Source organism: Malaya genurostris, chromosome 1 (assembly GCF_030247185.1).
Source record: "Malaya genurostris strain Urasoe2022 chromosome 1, Malgen_1.1, whole genome shotgun sequence".
NCBI lineage: Eukaryota > Metazoa > Arthropoda > Insecta > Diptera > Culicidae > Malaya > Malaya genurostris.
Genome location: NC_080570.1, coordinates 30,521,038 through 30,540,505, shown reverse-complemented (window position 1 = coordinate 30,540,505; position 19,468 = coordinate 30,521,038). Strand labels below are relative to the sequence as shown.

Below are 19,468 nucleotides of genomic sequence, written 5' to 3'. Positions count from 1 at the left end.
TTCTCATGTGTTGATTGCTCTGGGTAGCCGGCTGCCAAGAATACGTTGCTTCCAACTAAATACGCAGTTTCTTCTCGAAATTCGCAAAACTACAGACAGCCGGTATTCGGGAGGCTCGCTATCAATGCATGCATTTAATTTTTTGTGTTCTGTTTTTTTTTTCAATAAATAGCCGTAATACTGGCAAGATATCACTCATCAATCGAACAACAACTCCTTACGCGATACGAAGTAGTGTCAATATCTACTCCCTAATCAAAATAATAAAATAATACCCAATCCCGCAGTCTAAACTATATTTACATACGTCCTAGTTAAGCACGCTCGCAAGAAATATCTGCACGCGGTTATAAACTCCACGCGTGCGCTAAGTTTAATTTAGCGTTTAACCCGAAGAAAAATAGATCCATTGATCAAACGTTCCCCGAATAATCAACGTAGTTTAGTCTAGCCCACCTTTTTTAGTAATAAGAAATATAATAAGACATTGTAAATAAAAATAATATGAAATATCTACAAGGAACGATCTTACAAGTTCAAATGGAAGAATTTTATTTTAACTTTAAACTTTTTGAAAAATCCACATTTGTTGTTAATTTGATTAGTTCCAAGAAAAAGTGAAGAATTACTAGTGTTGTACGTGCAAACTCGCTGAAACGGTGTAATTCCTTTTATTTTAGTACGGGTTCGACCAATTAATGTTGTTTTCAATCAAAGATGGCTATTTAGTCAATTGTTTTCTCTTCAAAACATTTATTATGTGTTAGCGGCCAACGTTTCAAAGATTATACCTTCACAATCTACGAAACGTTGGCCGTTAATGCGAAATAAATGTTTTGACGAAAAAACAGTATGATTTGTTACCAATCCGAGTTCTTTAAGTTTATATGCTTTTTATGACTTTTTATCTGTAGAATCATTCTATAATCAACACGACTATTTTTTAGTCAAAAATTTTAAACTGGAAAATGTCTAAAAATTATTTCAACTGCAACATTTTCAAATTTAAATTGACACTAATCGAATGCGCTAAGTTTAATTTAGCGTTTAACCCGAAGAAAAATAGATCCATTGATCAAACCTTCCCCGAATAATCAACGGAGTTTAGTCTAGCCCATCTTTTTATGTAAGAAGAAATATAATAAGACATTGTAAATAAAAATAATATGAAATATCTTCAAGGAACGATCTCACAAGTTCAAATGGAAGAATTTTATTTTAACTTTAAACTTTTTTAAAAATCCACATTCGTTGTTAATTTGATTAGTTCCAAGAAAAAGTGAAGAACTACTACTCTTGTATGTGAAAACTCATTGAAACGGTGTTGCTTTTTATCTGTGGAATCATTCTATAATCAAGACGACTATTTTTTAGTCAGAAAATTTGAACTGGAAAATGTCTAAAAATTATTTCAGCTGCAAAATTTTCTAATTTAAATTGACACTAATCGAAATAGCATCAGATGAGGATCAAATTTTGGGCTCAAAATAAAATAATTTAAAAAAGTGAAAGCCGTTTTTGCCGTTCTCTATCGAAAGGTAATAGAATTACTGGAAAACCCGACTTTCGTTTGGAGCCTCGAAGCCCACTACTATGGGGCTATTATACACCATTCAACTCAGCTCGCCGGGATCAGAAAATGTCAGTGTGTGTTTGTGTGTTTGCACCTTTCGAAGATTTACGCTCAATTTTCTCAGAGATGCAAAGTCTTGGCATTACATTCCTTTTGTGGAATTTGGTCTTTCTGTTTCAACAGATTTCCAGTGCATGGTTAGTACTATGGATCCTACTGACACTAAGAATCCTTCCAGGTCGGGACTCGAACATACGACAACTGGCTAGCGGGACCAGCGTCTTATGCTTTGAACTGCCAACCCGGGACGATCTCAGAGATGGCTGAACCGATTTCAACAAGCTTAGGCTCATTCGAAAGCTGCTATTGAATTGTGGATCAGGCTCAAAGATCAAATGGCTGATACTTTTGGCTCCAGAGATGTGATCGTATAAGTGACGCAACCGACAAACCGCACTTTTTTCTATTTGCTTACATTTCTCGGAGATGGCTGAACCGATTTCAACCAACTCAGGCTCTTTTGAAAGCTACTAGTGAATTGTAGATTAAGCTCGAAGATCAAATGGTTGACATTTTCGGCTCCAGAGATATGATCGTATAAGTGACGTAACCGACAAACCGCACTTTCTATTTGCTCACATTTCTCCTAGATGGCTGAACCGATTTCAGCAAGTGTATACTCGTTTGAAAGCTGCTGTTAGATTCTGGATCAAGTTCAATGATCACATGACTAATTATTTCGGTTCCGTAAATATAATCTTATTAGTGATGCAACCGACAAATAGCACTATTTTCTTTTCGCACAATTGTATCGGGCCAATGGTATCTCCGGAACTGGAAGTTCAAATGTGTTGTTTTCAATACATTTGGTTTGCGAAATGTTGCCGAATACGGTACAAAAGCGTTGAAGCATACTTTTGTTATTTAACCGAAACAATCTGAATTAATTTGTATCAAAAAATGAGCCCAAATTCGAGTTTGAACTTGTCTTAATGGGCAAAAATTGCTTTGACGAGACTGTGTGAATGTCAAGAGAAAGGTATTATCACACCACTAGGTGGATAGGAGAAGAATAGGTTTTTTTTTATTTTAAAAGGTTAATTTGTTTTTTTATTTAATGCGGGTGCGACCAACTGATGTTGTTTCAAATAAAGAGATGGACTTTTGGTCAATTGGCTTCTCGTCAAAACATTTATTTTTCGTTTCGTGAGTGCTCAATCGAAGTCGATGTGCGTGGGAAGTGCTTGTTGTAGAGTAGCCGTTTTTCAACTAACTATTTTAAATGTTACACCATACTTGACGAAAAATATTTGTAGTCGTTTTTTTTTCGGAAGATGACGGTATAACCTTCGAAACGTTGGCCACTCGACTCAGTTCGTCGAGTACGCCAAATGTCTGTGTGAGTGTGTTTTCTCGGAGATGGCTGAACCGATTTTCACAAACTTAGACTCAAATGAAAGGTCTTGTGGTCCCATACAAAATTCGTGAATATTATTTGGATCCGACTTCCGGTTCGGGAGTTATGGGGTAAAATGTGCAAAACAAAAATATGTGTTCTAACTTTTCTCATAGATGGCGCGACCGATTTTCACAAACTTAGATTTAAATGAAAGGTCCTGTAGTCCCATACGTAATTCCTGAATTCCATGCGGATCCGACTTCCGGATCCGGAAATGTAGGGTAAAGTGGGTTAAAAATTGTATACCATCACTGAAAATGGGGAAAAACCTTAAAAAGTTTTCCTAATCGACCTAAAATCTTTTCCAATTGAGAGTTTTTATCAGTAGACGGTCAAACAAACCGATTTCGGTTATTCTTTCAAGAATCGACGAAAATTATTTTAAAGAATACCACAGTATTATATATGATAGTATGATTGATATGAGAAAGGCATCATTACACCACTAGGTGGATTAAAACAGGTTTTTTAGTTACTTTTGAGAAAGCTTCCGACTTTTTCTTCAGTGTACTTATTTTTATACTGTCAATCGATTCCCTAGGACTTCTTCTCCGACACCATTATGTACAATTAACAGTTTCCGAGTTACAGTGACGTGAAAAACCTGTTTAAATGACGATACGAAATTTATACACACTTCTCATAGCTTCGGAACCGGAAGTCGGATCCGGATGAAATCAGATAGCAGCTATAAGACCATTAATTTGAAACTAAATTTTTAGACGTCTGTGAGAAATTGAGTGAATTACATTTTTTGAGTTTTTGATTACCACTACTTCTGGAACCGGAAAACTTAGAACCGGTATAGCCTAAATCGGTTCGTTCGGTCAGCAACATTCATAGCCTACCATATTGAAACAGTTTTGAGTCAAATTTAGAAAAATTAAATCCGATTTTTTCATTGTCCACTCTAAATGACGGGTTGAAATTTCAAAAAACATTTCACTCCGCTATTTCCGAACCGGATTCGGACAAAATTCTACATGGTTAAAGTCGGGTATAAATAAACGGTGTAAATTGAATTAAAATTCTACATCATTTGATGGAACCAGAATACCTTTCATTTGAGTCTAAGTATGTGAAAATCGGTTCGAAGTATACGATTGCGTTTTTCCCCGATATTTTCGGAATCTAGAACTGAGATTCGTATGTCTTTGGTCATCAACTAACTATTAGACCGGTCTAGCTGAAGCATTGCACGGTTAGTTGAAAGTATTTCGCTTCATGTATAGAAACACGGTCCTGAAATTGAAATTTTTATACTTATCAGTACGTCTTTAGACAACCAGAATAGGAACAGAAAACTCGATAGGGTTCTAAGGAATGGGCAGACCTTTCATTTGAACGTAAGCTTGTGGTGAAAATTGGTCGAACGGTGTTTGAGAAAATCGAGTACATTTATTTGGATTTTTTACGCATTATACCCCCTTACTCTGGAACCGAAATCCAAATGGATCCAAATGAAATGCAACAGCAGGTTATGGGACTAAACGGACTCTAATTTGAATTTTAGTTCAAGAAAATCGGTTGACCGGTCTTTGAGAAAATCGAGAGCACTTTTTTTCTATTTTTTGAACATCTTAGCCCGTTACTCCCGAACCGTAAGTTCGATCCGGTCAAAATTTAATAGTAGGGGCTACGAGACAAAAAGTGCATACAAAGAAATAATTCACCCGTTTTAAAAGTTAGTCTTGAATCGGATTGCTCCCCGTCGTCGTGAGAAACAAATGGTTTGGCATATCGAAGACGTGTGCAAAGTTCAACTCAACTGGAAAAGCTATGTTATTCAAACTCGAATCTTCACGAAGGAGGAGGTCAGTGATCTTCTGTGTCGGAACGTAAAAACAATTCATCATTTCGGTCATATCAAATTCCCAATTACAAGTTAATCATCCTAACCGAATCACTCCCAGCAATACGAACTTCTCTCGGCAGGATCCTAATTGAAGACCTTTGACCAACTCCCCCGTTCCCGTGCACAGAAGTGAGGGGGTTGAAATTTAATCGAAAGTGAAACATTTTTCTCGCCAGTCATCCAATCTATTTACGCTTCAACTTCAAAGCGTGTGTTCTTGGAATAAGTGGCTTAGAGAACAATTAGCCTAATCGCAAAATTGGTATCAACTCCTCAGCCATGTAAAATCATTTGCTATTTTCTCTTCCAATAGAAGTAGGCAAACAGATCTACTCTGTCCGATTAGAATCTGGTGTTCTTGGCGTCGGTCATCTTTCCGTCGGGGAAGGCGTGAAGGAATCCGAAAAGAATGTTGACCTTTTGTGTGTCGGTCTTACTTTTACCGCCCGCCATGGCGGGAATGATTCGGCCTTGGGCACGTGCTGAACGTTGAACGCGAAATTTCGGCTCCAGGATTTTTTTGCACGGTCATTGCTGCGCAATTTATTGACGGGGTGTGGGGGTAGTCCGCCATCGTTTTCTGGCGGCCGCCATTGGGCGTGCGAGTTTTTTTTTAATCTGCGGTAATCGATATGGCTTCGGGAGGGAACAAGATTGAAAAAGGGGTAAACCTTTGGCCTCGGCCCAGTGGTTTTCGATGTGGTGTAGGGTCTGAGAAAATGAAATATTGATTGTTGCGGTTCTTCGCACTGTGACTACACTCATTGCTAGCATTTGAAGTTTTCCATTCCCAGGACGAGCCGGACCGATTGTGACCGACCACACGGTGACACCTTCGGTGCATAATCCGCCGACAGCGAGTGGCGGGAAAATAATCGGTGGTTAATGATATTACTGATTACTTACCGGCATGTGAATTCGTTTTCCCCCAGACACATTTCCAGACAGTCGCGGCGGTTCAGAACCTGGGCGGTTCGTTTCACGTGGCCAGTCAGCTTGTAGCCCTGCACTCGGTCGATGCACCAGGCACGCTCGCATGGGCGCAGCTTCAGGCAGGACTTCTGGGCGTAGATCGTAAACACCGGGAACTGGGACTTGGTCAGAGCACCTACGGAAGAAAGGAGGAAAGAAAAATGATTAGATGAAATATTTTCGGAATTAGCTATGATCTGTTTGTAGTCATTCAACACCCAGTACCAAACTTTAATTATTTTGGAATTCCACACTTGTGTACTTTGTCAGTAACATCCGACATCGCGGTTCTATAGAATATTTCATTCGTTAAGCACCGTTCCGCTGCATTTATAGTACAAGTCACCACCTGAATATACTTTTATGTGGTTGATTGATTGTTGAATCGTGAAAGAGGCATTAGATTAAACCATTTCACGGTCAGCTTCCCGTTAAACGGAGGGGTATACTGTTTCGATGTCCAGCGAGGAAAGGTCTTATTCATTTCCATAATCCCTCATTCCATTCCCTTTGTATTGATCTTTATTAGTGGGAACCATGAGCGATGAGATATAAACATTATCGTCGCTGGAGGCGACGAAAATGAACGTAGAAGGTAATTGATTTGTGAATCAATCGCCATTCTGGGAACGATTCTCGCATTGATTGTTTACAAATGACGCGAAGAAGGTGCAGCGAAAACGGTGATTGTGGAAAAGGAATGCGATTAATGTCTGTTTTGAACTTAATAGTCGCTTCAGTTACGGTGCAAACAGTTGGATTAAATGTTTGGTATGCTTAAATAAGGTACATTCGGATCTCGTTTCCTTATTAGATCTGACGTATTTTGTGAACTTCTCATTTCCCTAGCAAAGAACCATCTCATCCACGAATTCACGAATTTACTTTACTTAAGTAACATTTAAGATTCATAGTAAACTTTACGTCTGCTTAGAGGCTTAAGTTAAACTACCAAGTGTGGCAATGACAGTAAAATTTGAACTCCTGAATGACACGAAGAGACAGAGACGAAACGTGAATAAATCTGCTAAATAAAACTGAGACCGTCAAGATATCAGAAGGCCGCGTATTTACAATAATGCATGAACATTTGACTATCAGGAAACTCTTTTCAAGGTGGGCACCGCGTTTACCAGGCTATTTGTGTCGATATGTGACAATGGATGAAACATGGATCCATCAGGTCACTCCAAAATCAAAACGATCACCATCTGAGTGGACTGCAGCCGGTGAACCAGCGTCCAAAGGTACCCTCGCTCAGTTGGGAAGATTATGGCTTGCGTTATTCAGGATGCACATGGTATAATCTTCATCAAATATCTAACGAAAGGAAAAACAATCAATAGCGGAAACTACATTGCGTTGCTAGATCGTTTAGATGCCAAATTCATGGAAAAAGAAATTCAAATGTCAAAGAAAAAACGACTGTTTCCCACCGACAAAGCACCGATTCACAAGTCGCTAGCAACGATGGTTAAATTGAACGAATTACACTTCGAATTGCTTCCTCCTCCACCGTACAGTTCAGATCGAGCCCTCAGTGACTATCGCTTAAAATAAAAATGCTCGTCGGTAAGCAGTTCAACTGAAGCAATTGCTGAATGTGAAGCCTTTTTCTTTCTACAAGCACGGTATCGAGGATTTAGAGAATCGTTGGAATAACTGCATTGCTCTTGAACGAGATTACATTGATGAATACTTTGTTGGATTGTTTTAATCTGTTGATATAAACGATGAGGAAGTTTTATGCCTGCTGGAGTGAGAGATTGTAATATTTCAGCTCCATTGGCCTTTTTCTGCTCCAAAAAAAAAAAAAATAAACTGTTATGCACTGACGAGCCGAAAACGAAATGTGAATAAAATTGAAATGGCTATGTGCCTTAAGCACAAAATAAAACCGAAGTCTCTAAATGACCAAACCTGAATAGGCCAGTACATATCAAAAAAGTGTTTTCGTTCGACACGTCAGCTAAGATTAAAAAGTGTTCTGCAAATAGCAAAAAAAATAACAGTTTTGTCCTTCTTAAAAAACAACTGATTTACTTCGGCATATCAACCGACCAAATTTTTGTAGCCCTATTTTTATAACTGGCTCGTTTGGGTAAACCAAGCTAAACAAATAAACCTAGACACTTCATAATATTTGATGATTCGATGCAACTGTTTTTGGTGAAATGATTTTTGCTGAAATAGCTATCGGATTATCAGAGCAATTATTCGCTCCCGCTGAAGTTCTACTTAAAGAAATGTTTTGATGAACAGCGTACTGGTTTCCAAGATATTGAACAAAATGTGTGAAATACAATTTTTATCTTTTTCTTTAGTTAGAAAGAAACCTCTTTAATCCTCTACTTTCAGACTTTTTCAGTGTCTGAATCGGAATGAAATTCTGTTCCAGCAAATGAAAAATTCAACAAGTGGTAAACAAAATACGTACCTGTTATGAATAACTGGGAAAATAGGCGAATTTAAGAAGAAACATGATAATAGATTTCATTTCGCAATCAACTGAAAGAAACTCGTTACACTTATAGTTAGTGCAGAAGGCTTAGTTAAAAGTACTTGAAAAGAGGAGAAACGCTTATCGTGTTTGTGCCAGGACAGCTCTTATGTTAGTTGGAAAAAAGCCAGTAGAAGCCTAATGTTGTCTTGCTAGTGTTTGATTTGCTGAACCAGAAGATTTTGAGAACGTCAAGCGTAGAAAATCCACTACGAAAACTTAGTTTAAATAGCGATGAAAATAATAATTTGAACAAACTGCGCACAAATCAAATCGGCAGAATAGTCCACTCACTGCTTTGATTGATTATTTTAGTGATTTTTTTTTTTTTTTTTTTTTTTAATAACTATTTATTGGAATATGAGTTAAAATTAAATTATTAAGATTTAAATTGGGTGTTCAGCCACAAGTGGTGACTTTTCAGCCCTGTAAATTATTTTAGTGATGATTTTGTTTTATCAACGTACGAAAATATAGTCACTCCTTTGAGATCGATTTGACGGTCCTCAAAAGGACTTATTATCCAAATGATAGTTCTTCACTCATTACAGTTGGTTCATAAACTAGGTTAAGGTATAACTAAAGATTGATTTCTAGCAGCTGATTTGTACGCCATCATTTTATTACATTCCAAATTACAGCTGCAGAAAGTAACGACAGTTGTGGACTGTACGCACAGATAGGCAAATGACTACTGTATCAATATAACTTCCAAAGTTTGTACGTGTTACGGCTTGTCATAACAGCGAAACTTAGTATCAAATCAATTCCACAGATTGAAGAGGCTTGGTACCAGAAAAATGCGAAAATGTTCAAATTTCAGCATGGAGTTAATTTTTGTAACTAAAGACTTATGTTTGTTGGTTGTGCATTTTTATAATACCTTCCAATTATTGCAGAACACTGGAAATCGTTTAGGCGAGATTTCGCCAAAAATCTGATGGCTAGTATGCTGCTCGCCTTGAGGACATCAAAGAAGAATTAGGTCCGTTTATGGCATCAACAACTGTCTATAGGATGGCCCTAAGCAGCGGAGGCCGGAAACGGTTCGAAAACGAAGCCTACTTTTATGGTTGATCCTGAACTCTGTTATAACCGGCGCAAGACAGTCGATGTCGAAGAACTACATCCAAATGGTGTGTTGTTACCTTGGACGTTGATAATGGAATACCCATCGTGTAAATTTTTCCGGAAGGACCGAACAGAGAAATTCGAAATATAATTTGAAAGAAATATTAGATTTTCAGTGATCGGTTTAAACGCATCAGTTGAAGCTAGAGAGATCCATGTGCGTTGTTACGCCTCCGCTGCTTGGAACAACTCACAGTTAATAACAGTTTGCTGATTTCGGGTATGTACCGAAGGATCGCATTCGTTTGTTTTTAATTCCACCACGTCCGACGTGAGGTTTATCCAAAAAATCAAAATTGCTTAGCCCAAAAATTTTGTTTTTAGATGCAATACGGAATAGAATAATTTGAACATTTAATGAAGTGTAAAAGTTTAACATTGATTAAACTTAGTATTTTCTCAATTTTAATATCAAGTGAATTGTTATAGTATTTTCGCAGTTTTATTTGTACGGTGGTCTTGCTTAGATCAAATCTCTTGCTACGGAAATCATCCCGAAACAGTAAAGTGCCACATGACAAGATTAGGACAACTAAGAATTTAGAAAAATACATACTTCAAATGAGTTCGTCGAAGGGGTGCTGAAAGTTATAAAATTTATTTGGTCGGTCTTATGAGATTAGTTAGGTTAAATTAATGGACAATTTTTCAAACGTTCTGGGTTTATTTTTTGTTTTAGATACGAGGGACCTACTTTTTTCTATCTTGTATTTGAGAATTATAAACCTTCAAAAAATGGAACCGTTATTTTCATTACAATTCTTCCAAAACTCAGTTGAGGCTCATAATAATGTACAATGTACATTTCGTCCTCAACTCGTCAGTGCATTGCAGTTCAAGTCAAATTTTTATTGCAACAAGGCAGTTCCAGTTGTGGCGATAGACAGACTTAGTGCAGTTCAGTTTCTGTAAAACGCTATGTTTTAGATTACGTTGTCAATGAAAAGATCCCAAGTCAAGCTCATTTGGCCATAAATTCGTATTTCGCATCAGGTTCTCACCGTACGGGACAGTAGTGATATCTTGGTTATGTTATCTGCATTTCTTTCTAAACCAAACGATTGGTATCGGGTGCAAGCGAAAAAACTCAGATAATGCATTTGAACCAATCAAAATTCCAATCATCGCAAATGATTTCTAAACTCACTACTTCGAATGGAATGATCCCACCAACATTCGTCAAATATTTATCCATTTATAGCAATTCTTCCACTGTTTCCCTGCGGATGTTCTTTGTCAGTTAATTATTAGTTGAAAGTTTTCCTTTGTCTTTGTCTTTGGCAAGGAACAAATACCATGGCCATCAACATTTCGTTGCTTCATCTATTTCCCGTTCCACTGTCTCCGTTTTCACTAGTTAATTCGGAACGGCAAAAGCGACGGTATCAACTGGGAAAATACCAATGGATGGGATCGATAGACTCCGAACGCGGGGATCTTGGGAAAACACGATTTTATCATTATCTCTCACCGGGATTTCAACTCACTTGTCTCACTCTCTCGATCTCGATCTTGGTCTCGGTCTCGAACTTTTGGAACGGTGGCTATAACAGATACCCTCGTCTTTATCCGTCCCGTCGTGAGTAGCAACGGCAGCCAAGGGGGCCATTCAGAACTTGATCCCATCCAACGAAAACCTCCGGTCAACTTCCTGTGAACAGCCACCGGCACCAGGCACCGGGTGGATGGGAATGCTGTCGGCATAGCGCGACACATCCCATCACCGAACCCCGACGGAGGCGCTGCCGGTGGTGCCCGAACCGAACATCCCGCGCCTGAGGGACTGAATTAAAATGTTACTTCCATTTTATTGTCATGTATGTCGTCGAAGAGTGCTGCTGTCCTCACCGGGTGAATCGACTTTGTTAGTCAAAAAGGAGAAGTGGAAGAGCATCAACAAAAAAAAATACAAACAGATTCTGCATCGTTGGCTATTTCTTAATTCGTGATACGAAACTAGATGTACATAAATAAAAATTGGAGTATCGGGGCGGCGGCAGTGCTTCTTCACACACAGCCATTACAGGCGCGGAACTGCTCGTGATTGTGCATATATAGCAAATTCCCATCGGTTTTCGATCGACCGCCATTTGGCAGTAGACGAATGATGAGAAGATTTTCAATTTAGCAACAATCCTTTTTTCCTCCACTGCAGAATTAGTGAGATTCGTTTCCAGTGCTGGGAATGCAAAAGAATGGCACGACGTTCTGCAGTGATTGTTTGCCTTCTTAATTTCAGGGCGTTCGCTAAACGCTTAACCACCGCGCTGCTCCAAATCCGAAGCTTCGTTCTTGTTTCCCTAGATCGGGGAAAAACTCACAAGGCGCCTGATTTACGACTAGGTGAGAATCACTATCATTCCTGGTTCGGTACCGGTGCGATCTACCTGTTCCGTTGTCGGAACCGGAGTTCGCCGGTATGCTGCTGCACGCTATGAATTATTAATTTGTTTGCACTCTGGGCTGGCACCGGCGATGGCGATGGCTTGGTGGTTGTTGCTTGCTTGCTCAAAACAGACCTAGATCAGCACAGTCATGTACACCTCCGGGGCTCCAAATAATCACCCTCACGACCTCGCACTATCCGACAAACTTTGGCTCACAGCCAGACACCACTAAATCAAAAAGTAATAATAGAAATCTCCTAGGCTTTTCACTATTGATTCTGGTTGGAACTTTCCCCCAAGCGTCACGTTTGCAAACTGACAATCGTTGGTGTAGTTCGGTTGGTCGACCCGACGCCACGGAGCTCGGATCGGGGAAAATTTCGCACGCGCAATATCTCAATTACGGCACACGGTAATCAACACCGAACAAGTTCGACCCGTAGCCGCCGCGTACTGTCAGAAGAGAGAGAGAGAGAGAGAGAAAAACAAAGCCCTTACGGCGGAGATGCCAAGATCGACAAACTGCAAATGAATCCGGAACACCGCCGATAGAGGTGTCGATTTATTGTTCCAATCACAGTGCAAACTTGACGCTGAACTTGGGACCCTGCTATGAAATATGACTTTATCGCTGGAATTATCGCTTCGGGTGGGTCTGAGGAAACCTCCGGAGGGTTGAGCATTTCGAAAGTAAATTCACAGATCTGCGTACATACAGTTTTTCTACAAATCTTCAAATCAGATTTTTTTTGTTGTCTCAGACGTAAATGAGTACCTGTAACCTGTAGGCAAAATCCCTTAAATATTCATATTGTGCTTCACTTCAATATCCCTAGTGTTTAGCGATTTGAGATGAACTGCTAAGTAGTAATGGTAGATCAATTTGATCTGTTTGTGTAGTGATGAGTCGAAGGCGAATTGTGAAAATATTACACAAAATTATGAGTACTTCGAGCAAAACGGTTAATCTGAATCCAAAATCCCATAAATGTTCAACTCAATCAATGCTTGCTGAGGAAATACTTTTTCCAATGCATGGTTAAAACCTTGTTTCTTGTCTATTGCTTGATTTTATCGTCGATAAACAAAATAGTTCTACGGAGTCATTTAGGATTTTTTTTTCAGTTAAATATCAAGTCTCAATTCTTTTCAATACCGAATTTAAGCTGTTTTCAGAACAACTACAGTCTTTTAAACTCCAGATTCATCCAGAAATGTTATTTGCATAAATATTAATAACTAACAAAACTACTGAAACGTTCTTCATTTTTTGCTGGAACATTTTTGAAACTACAGTAATTGATTTTTGTAATTGGTGGAACCCATAACCTGTAAAATTTAACAATCATTTGGCGATCATGGAATTGATTCCGAGTTTCTGGGAGTCTAAATAATTCATTTCGAAGCTACTGTCATTTTTCTCAATTTTTGCAAACTCAAAAACTTTTCGAAGTATTGTTTTAAATTCCTTGTTCCTTAATTTATCTTGTGTTCTTCAGCTTACTGAATCCATTTCAGGCAGACTTCAAAACTATTTAGAGTTACAACAGATAACAATTTCCAATGATTCTACTAGTTTTTTAATGCAGCCAAAAGGACGACTAATCGTGTAAATAGACACAAAATACTGTTGGAGTGAAACTGAAAACTTATTCCAAATACAGTAAGGATTCAAAATTCAAAAATAAGAATTTTCATTTTCATCAACGTTTTTTTCAGTAATAATTTCTACAATCTCTAGAGCTTTTTAGACTTTGCACTGGTTCCAATGGTTTTCTCAATTTGCTTGAGATTTTTGCAAACAAACCGATTTATAACAGTGAAGCTTTCATATTGCTAATATAGAGCTAGCAAATTGTTTTACTTCAAAAACGTTTCTCATTGATTTTCTACGAAATGACATTCGTTGAGGCGACATCGCCTTCGGGCGAAAAGGTTACGTTGTTTGGTGACATTTATTTGCGAGTTGATAAGTGAAATAAATGCATATGTTCTGTTGACTCGTCAAGGCAGCCAATCCGTACGGACTAGTGCCTCATTATAGCAGAATATAATCGCTGATTAGCAGTTCAGTCGCTTTAATGCCGACGATAAAAGAATATTCGGTGATTCACTCAAAATTTTAAGTACTGATTGACTTACAACAAAAAAAAATTCGAAGTACTGATTGACTTACAACAAAAAAATTCTAAGTACTGATTGACTTACAACAGATATGATTTTATATTGCTGATAAAAAGCTAGGAAAAATTTCTGTACTCTTAGGAAGCTATTTTACTGTCAATGTTATTGCTTTCTGGCAACCAGAGCAGAGCACAGCTCGGACTAATAAATCCTAATCATAACGTTGCTCGCTAACTCAGTAGAAAACAAAGTGCTTCTCTTAGAATCAAACCAAATTCTAAGTAATATTCATAGTTATTAGTTATTGAAGCAGCTTCTAGAGTTTAAGTTGATTTTGAAAACAGATAAATTTGCGATTCAAGTCAAAGTAAAATCTAGTTAAACCTTTCAGGTAAAACTATCTGGAAACACTGTTTGCTTTACTATAGCGCCCCTAGTTGTCGGATCTGCAATGTTTCGACAACAGTAATCTTTTTCAGTGTTGAAAATTTCGTCACGATTCATTTTGTTTCAAAGAAGTTATTCTTGATGGAAGCCGCGAAACGAAAACTTTGGACGGGTTAGAGTCATTTCACCGAATGACATTGCCCTGAAAGGATTATTTCGCCGAATCATAAGCAAAGTCTTGGCATTACATTCCTTTTGTGGAATTTGACCTTATTGTTTCAACAGACTTCGCAGCCGATTCTTAGTGTACAGAATCATTGACACTAAGAATCCTTCCAGGTCGGGGCATTGAACCGTCAACCCGACCGTACTCTTGTCTTAATATCGTAATTGGAATTTATTGAAAATAAAGACAAATAAAAGATGATAGCGATTACGCCCGTTTTGTTTGGTTCTGAAATATCACATATAAAAAATAGGGGATAATTTCAGTCCCCCACGTTCAGTTCGGGAAGACTGCTCTAATGATTAAATTGTTCGGATTGTTTCATGTTCCTTAGAACGGAATTTCCATTTATTTCAACCAAACAAGACACTGAAACAGAATCTTTTGACCAATCCACCTTCCCGGAAGTTTTACAATGAAATACGAAGGATGCATCCTCATGGACGATGAAACGTACTTGAAGATAGATTATGGTGAAAAAAAGTTCTACAAAGCCATTGGTCGAGATGGTGTCCCTACCCTGTTCAAACTTATTTTTATCGATAATTTCGCAAAAAAATCATGATCTGGCAAGGTATTTGCAGCTGCAGTTAATAAAGTTCAGTTTTCCCAACCAACTAGACTATTTACAAGCAGGAGTGTACTAAAAGGATCGTTTTTTCGCACATCAGACCTGTAAGTTTTTGTTCTGATTTGTAAAGTAGTGGTATCAAGACGACGGATGGGTGGTTCTATTCAAAAATAACATCCATCAATACAACTTCTCTCATTTCTGTCTAGTTGAGTAGTTGGTCAATTGTCGAATAGAAGTTGATGGAGAGTGGACTGGTTGCTCGGGATGCGACAGAGACAACGAAATGGTGGGGCCAAATGGTTGCTCAGATTTACCAACAGAGTATCAATCATTTTGCGTTAGATTATTGATTGTTTGAATTTTGCTACTTTTACTGTTTAGCTTTTGTTTACACAGAATCTTCTGACCAATCCATCTTTCCGAATGTTGTACAATAAAATACGAAGGATGCGTCCTCATGAACGAAGAAACGTGCATGAAGAAACGTGCATGGATTATGGGAAAAAAAGTTCTGCTAAGCTATTGGTAGAGATAATGTCCCTACCATGTTCAAATTTGTTTTTATCGATAATTTCGCAAAAAAAACTCATGATCTGGCAAGGTATTTGCAGCTGCAGTTAATTAAGTTCAATTTTAAAATTTACAAGCAGCAGTGTATTGAAAGGAGCGTTCTCTCGCACATCAGACCTTTAAAATTTAGATCTGATTTGGCAAGTTGTAGTATCAAGACGACGGATGGGTGGATTTATTCGAAAAGGACATCAATCCATCCAGTTGCTCTCATTTCTGGCCAGTTGAGTAGTATTGTCGAACAGAAGTTGATCCAGAGTGGACTGGTGACTCGAGATGCGACAGATACGACGATATGGTGGAACAAAATGGTTTACAACAGAGATTAACCAACAGTGTGTCCAAAATATATTGAGCGGTATTCGAAGCAAACCCCCGAGATCTTATCAAGTTGGATAAAGTCAGATACATAATGCTTCTTTCACACTGCCGAATATCAACACTTCTTTTACTGTTTCGCTTCCTGAATTGTAAGGGTGCATCGAAAACCAGTAAACTGACTGACGACAAACATAACACATGGACTGAAAAGTCCCGGGCCTAACACATAGATGGCGCTAGTTTTGTTGCAGTCACCTTTTTTCAGTTAATACTAACTGTTAAATGACAGCTGTTAAAATTCCTTGACATTTTATTCATTAGTTTGTGAGTTATTGTGCTAAGAGTGACGCTACTTTTGTTATTTTCAGAACAATGGATAAAAAACAATTTCGTGTTTTAATTTTACACTGCTTCTTGATGTGAAAAAATACCGTTCATGCGAAGCAATGGCTTGAAAATTGTTATGGAGACTCCGCTCCATCGGAAACAACAACAAAACGTTGGTTTGCTGATTTCAAACGTGGTCGTAGAGACACCGATGATGCTCGTTTCAAATTATCGAAAAGAGAAGTGGCGTGAGTTAGCAGACATCGTAAAGATATCAAAAGAACGTGTTGGCTTTATATTGCATGAGCAAATGACTATGAGAAAGCTCTATTCAAAGTGGGTGCCGCGTTTGCTGACTGTTAACCAAAAACGAGAACGTGTTTATGATTCTGAGCAATGTTTGGCCATTTTCTAAACAGTGTTTGAAATTTTTGCGTCGGTATGTGACAATGGATGAAATATGAATTCATCACTTCACTCCGGAAGCAAAACAATCGTCATCTGAGTGGACAGCAACTGGTGAACCTCGTCTAAAGCGCCCGAAAGCACAACAATCGACTGGAAAGGTTATGGCCTCGGTATTTTGAGATGTGCGTGGTGTAATATTTGTCGACTATCTTGAGAAAGGAAATGCCATCAACAGTGAATGTTGTATAGAGTTATTGGAGCATTTGAAGAAAAAAAAATTGTTTCATCAAAACAACGCACCGTATCACAAGTCAATCAAAACAATCGCAAAACTACATGAATTGAACTTCGAATTGCTCCCACACCCACCGTATTCGCCAGATTTGGCTCCCAGCGACTACTGGCTGTTCGCAGAGCTGAGAAAATTCTCACCAATAAGAAATTTCACACGAATGAAGAGGTTATCGCTGAAACTGAGACCTATTTTGAGGCAAAAGATAAACCGTTCTACAAAAGTGCTATTGAAATGTTAGAGCGGCGCTGGAATGATTGCGTTGCTCTTGGTGGAGATTACGTTGATGAGTTTAGCATTTTAATGGTTCTGAAAAGGACCGATTTGTCATCATTTATTCATCTACATTAGTACCTAAAATCTGGACCAGGATTCAGGAACTGAAACTCTATTCAAGAACTAAATTCAGAACTTGGGACTGGCTCAGAATTCAGATCAATAATTCAGTTCATGAAGTTAGCTCTAGAATTCTGGAACTGGAACTTTTTTCAGAAATTCTGAAATTGAATTCCGAACCTGAAGTAGGAAACTGAACAGTTCAGAAAGTATGATTGTATCTGCAAACTGGAAACAACCGGTTCGATAGCTTGATCAATTTAGTTACTCAAATGTGATCGCTAGGTTCCGTACCATCGCCCATGGCCAGTTGCAGATGCGATAAACGTTGTAACTTGGTGGGATCATCATCCCGGTTATCCCGTTTAACTGTTTTCCCAAGCCGTAACGCTACTCCGACCTACCACCATGATTCGAATATTTTGATGCGAATCCAAACAGTCCCATTTGGTTCATAATTAGATACTAGACCTTTATGGATGTTCCATCGACGGTGCGCCCGAAGGGCCATCTGATTGCAATCGGACCGAAAGATAGCCTTCTAACTTCTAATTTCGCACCTAACCACCTAGGGAAGCTCGTTCAATCGATCAGTTTCTCTCTATCGCATTACCACCTATCGGACTTTATCGGCACCTCCCGCCAATTTCCAGCACACTAATATATCTTTTAAGTAGTTCGATACACAACGATTCTCGGCTTATGGTTCATCATCATCATCATCATCATCTGCAACTGTCTGTCCTCGGGAGGGATTCGGCTCTTGCCGCGTCGTGATTGTTCATAAATGCAAAATAAATGATAATGAAAACGACTGATTAAAGGCTCCCGCAGTGCGGCAATTCCCACCTCGCCCAGGTAAATTGAGATCCTACACTGATGGTCATTTCCTAGGCTAATTCGATAGCTCCTCGCTATGGCGGCAATCCGTGATCCCCCGGTCGTGTGGATTGCAACAGCAGTCGCCGCCGCACCGGCAAAACACAGTCAGCGTCAAGAATCTATAATACTCGGCAGTTACTGATTGGTTCGGCGATATTTTCCCAGTTCTTTGCTAGATCCCAACGTTTGATTGACTCATCTCGTCCGGTGAAATTCCAGGTCTGAACCCGGGGATCCGACAGATTCTACCGAAGGCACAGCACGAATCTTTCTCGTGTGACTAGTAGTTTTTTTTCTTCTGCCGATCGACCGGATTAGGGATCAGAACCAGAACCGTTCTGTGAAGTGTTTCAAGACTCTATGTTGTGGAAAAAAAAATAAAGAAAGTGACCGGAAAGTTATTTCGGAACACTCGAAAAACCAGAAATCCTAGTGAAATATAAACTCCACGCACCTCGAAAACGTGCTGCCGGCTAGTTCGAGAAACCCTGACCCAGAGAAACAGTGTTGCGACTGTGTGGACCTGAAGCTCAAACATGAAAACAAATTGGGAGCCGATGGGGAGTTCGTGAGATATCATCACGCGTACGAAGTAGGGGTCGTCGTGAGTACATCAAGTAGACAAACTTTCCGAAGGAAGCTAGAGAAGCGCTAATCAGTCATCCACACCGTGCAAGCGACGAACCAGGGGGCGGGGCTCTAGGACTGGTAAACTGACGTCGAGAAAAAGGTGAAAAATGTCTTTCGTTCTTTCTATTTACCATGGTCCACTAGCTAGCTAGCTTGTTGTTGTTGTTGTTGCAGCCCTGGCTACTGTAACTAGTTTGGTCTGGTGGTTGGTCGGTCATGGGAAATGATTGCACGGGGCTTTGTGGTCACTGCCGTAACTACGCAACAGCTGTAGCAGTCAGCAGAGGGTATGGGGACTTGATTAAACTTGGCCTCGCAAAAAAAACAATAAAACCGCACCACATCGTGCACCAGCAGAAGCAGCAGTAGTAGAAGCAAAAAAAAAATCCCCATAAAATGAGGAGGAGGATGCAAAATCAAGTGCGGCTAGCGTCAATGGGAGTAACAATTTTCGCTTTCTGTGGCCGTGCTCGTGGACCGCGACCGTGTGGGGAGAGGGGGGTCGGAAGGAAAG

The 19,468-nt window shown here is 39.2% G+C and overlaps 2 protein-coding genes across 7 annotated transcripts in view; one reads left to right on the top strand and one right to left on the bottom strand.

Moving 5' to 3' along the window:
- Window positions 1-19,468, bottom strand: part of LOC131435864 (uncharacterized) — a 388,758-nt gene that overhangs the window by 59,460 nt on the left and 309,830 nt on the right. For all 6 annotated transcript variants that reach the window (XM_058604130.1, XM_058604153.1, XM_058604121.1 and 3 more), the window contains one exon: window positions 5,794-5,995. In XM_058604130.1, coding sequence (XP_058460113.1) covers window positions 5,794-5,995 — 202 coding nt within the window. The remainder of the gene's footprint in view (window positions 1-5,793; window positions 5,996-19,468) is intronic.
- The window catches only part of LOC131435895 (autophagy-related protein 16-1), a 347,031-nt gene that overhangs the window by 77,685 nt on the left and 249,878 nt on the right, over window positions 1-19,468 (top strand). The gene's annotated exons all lie outside the window — the stretch shown is intronic.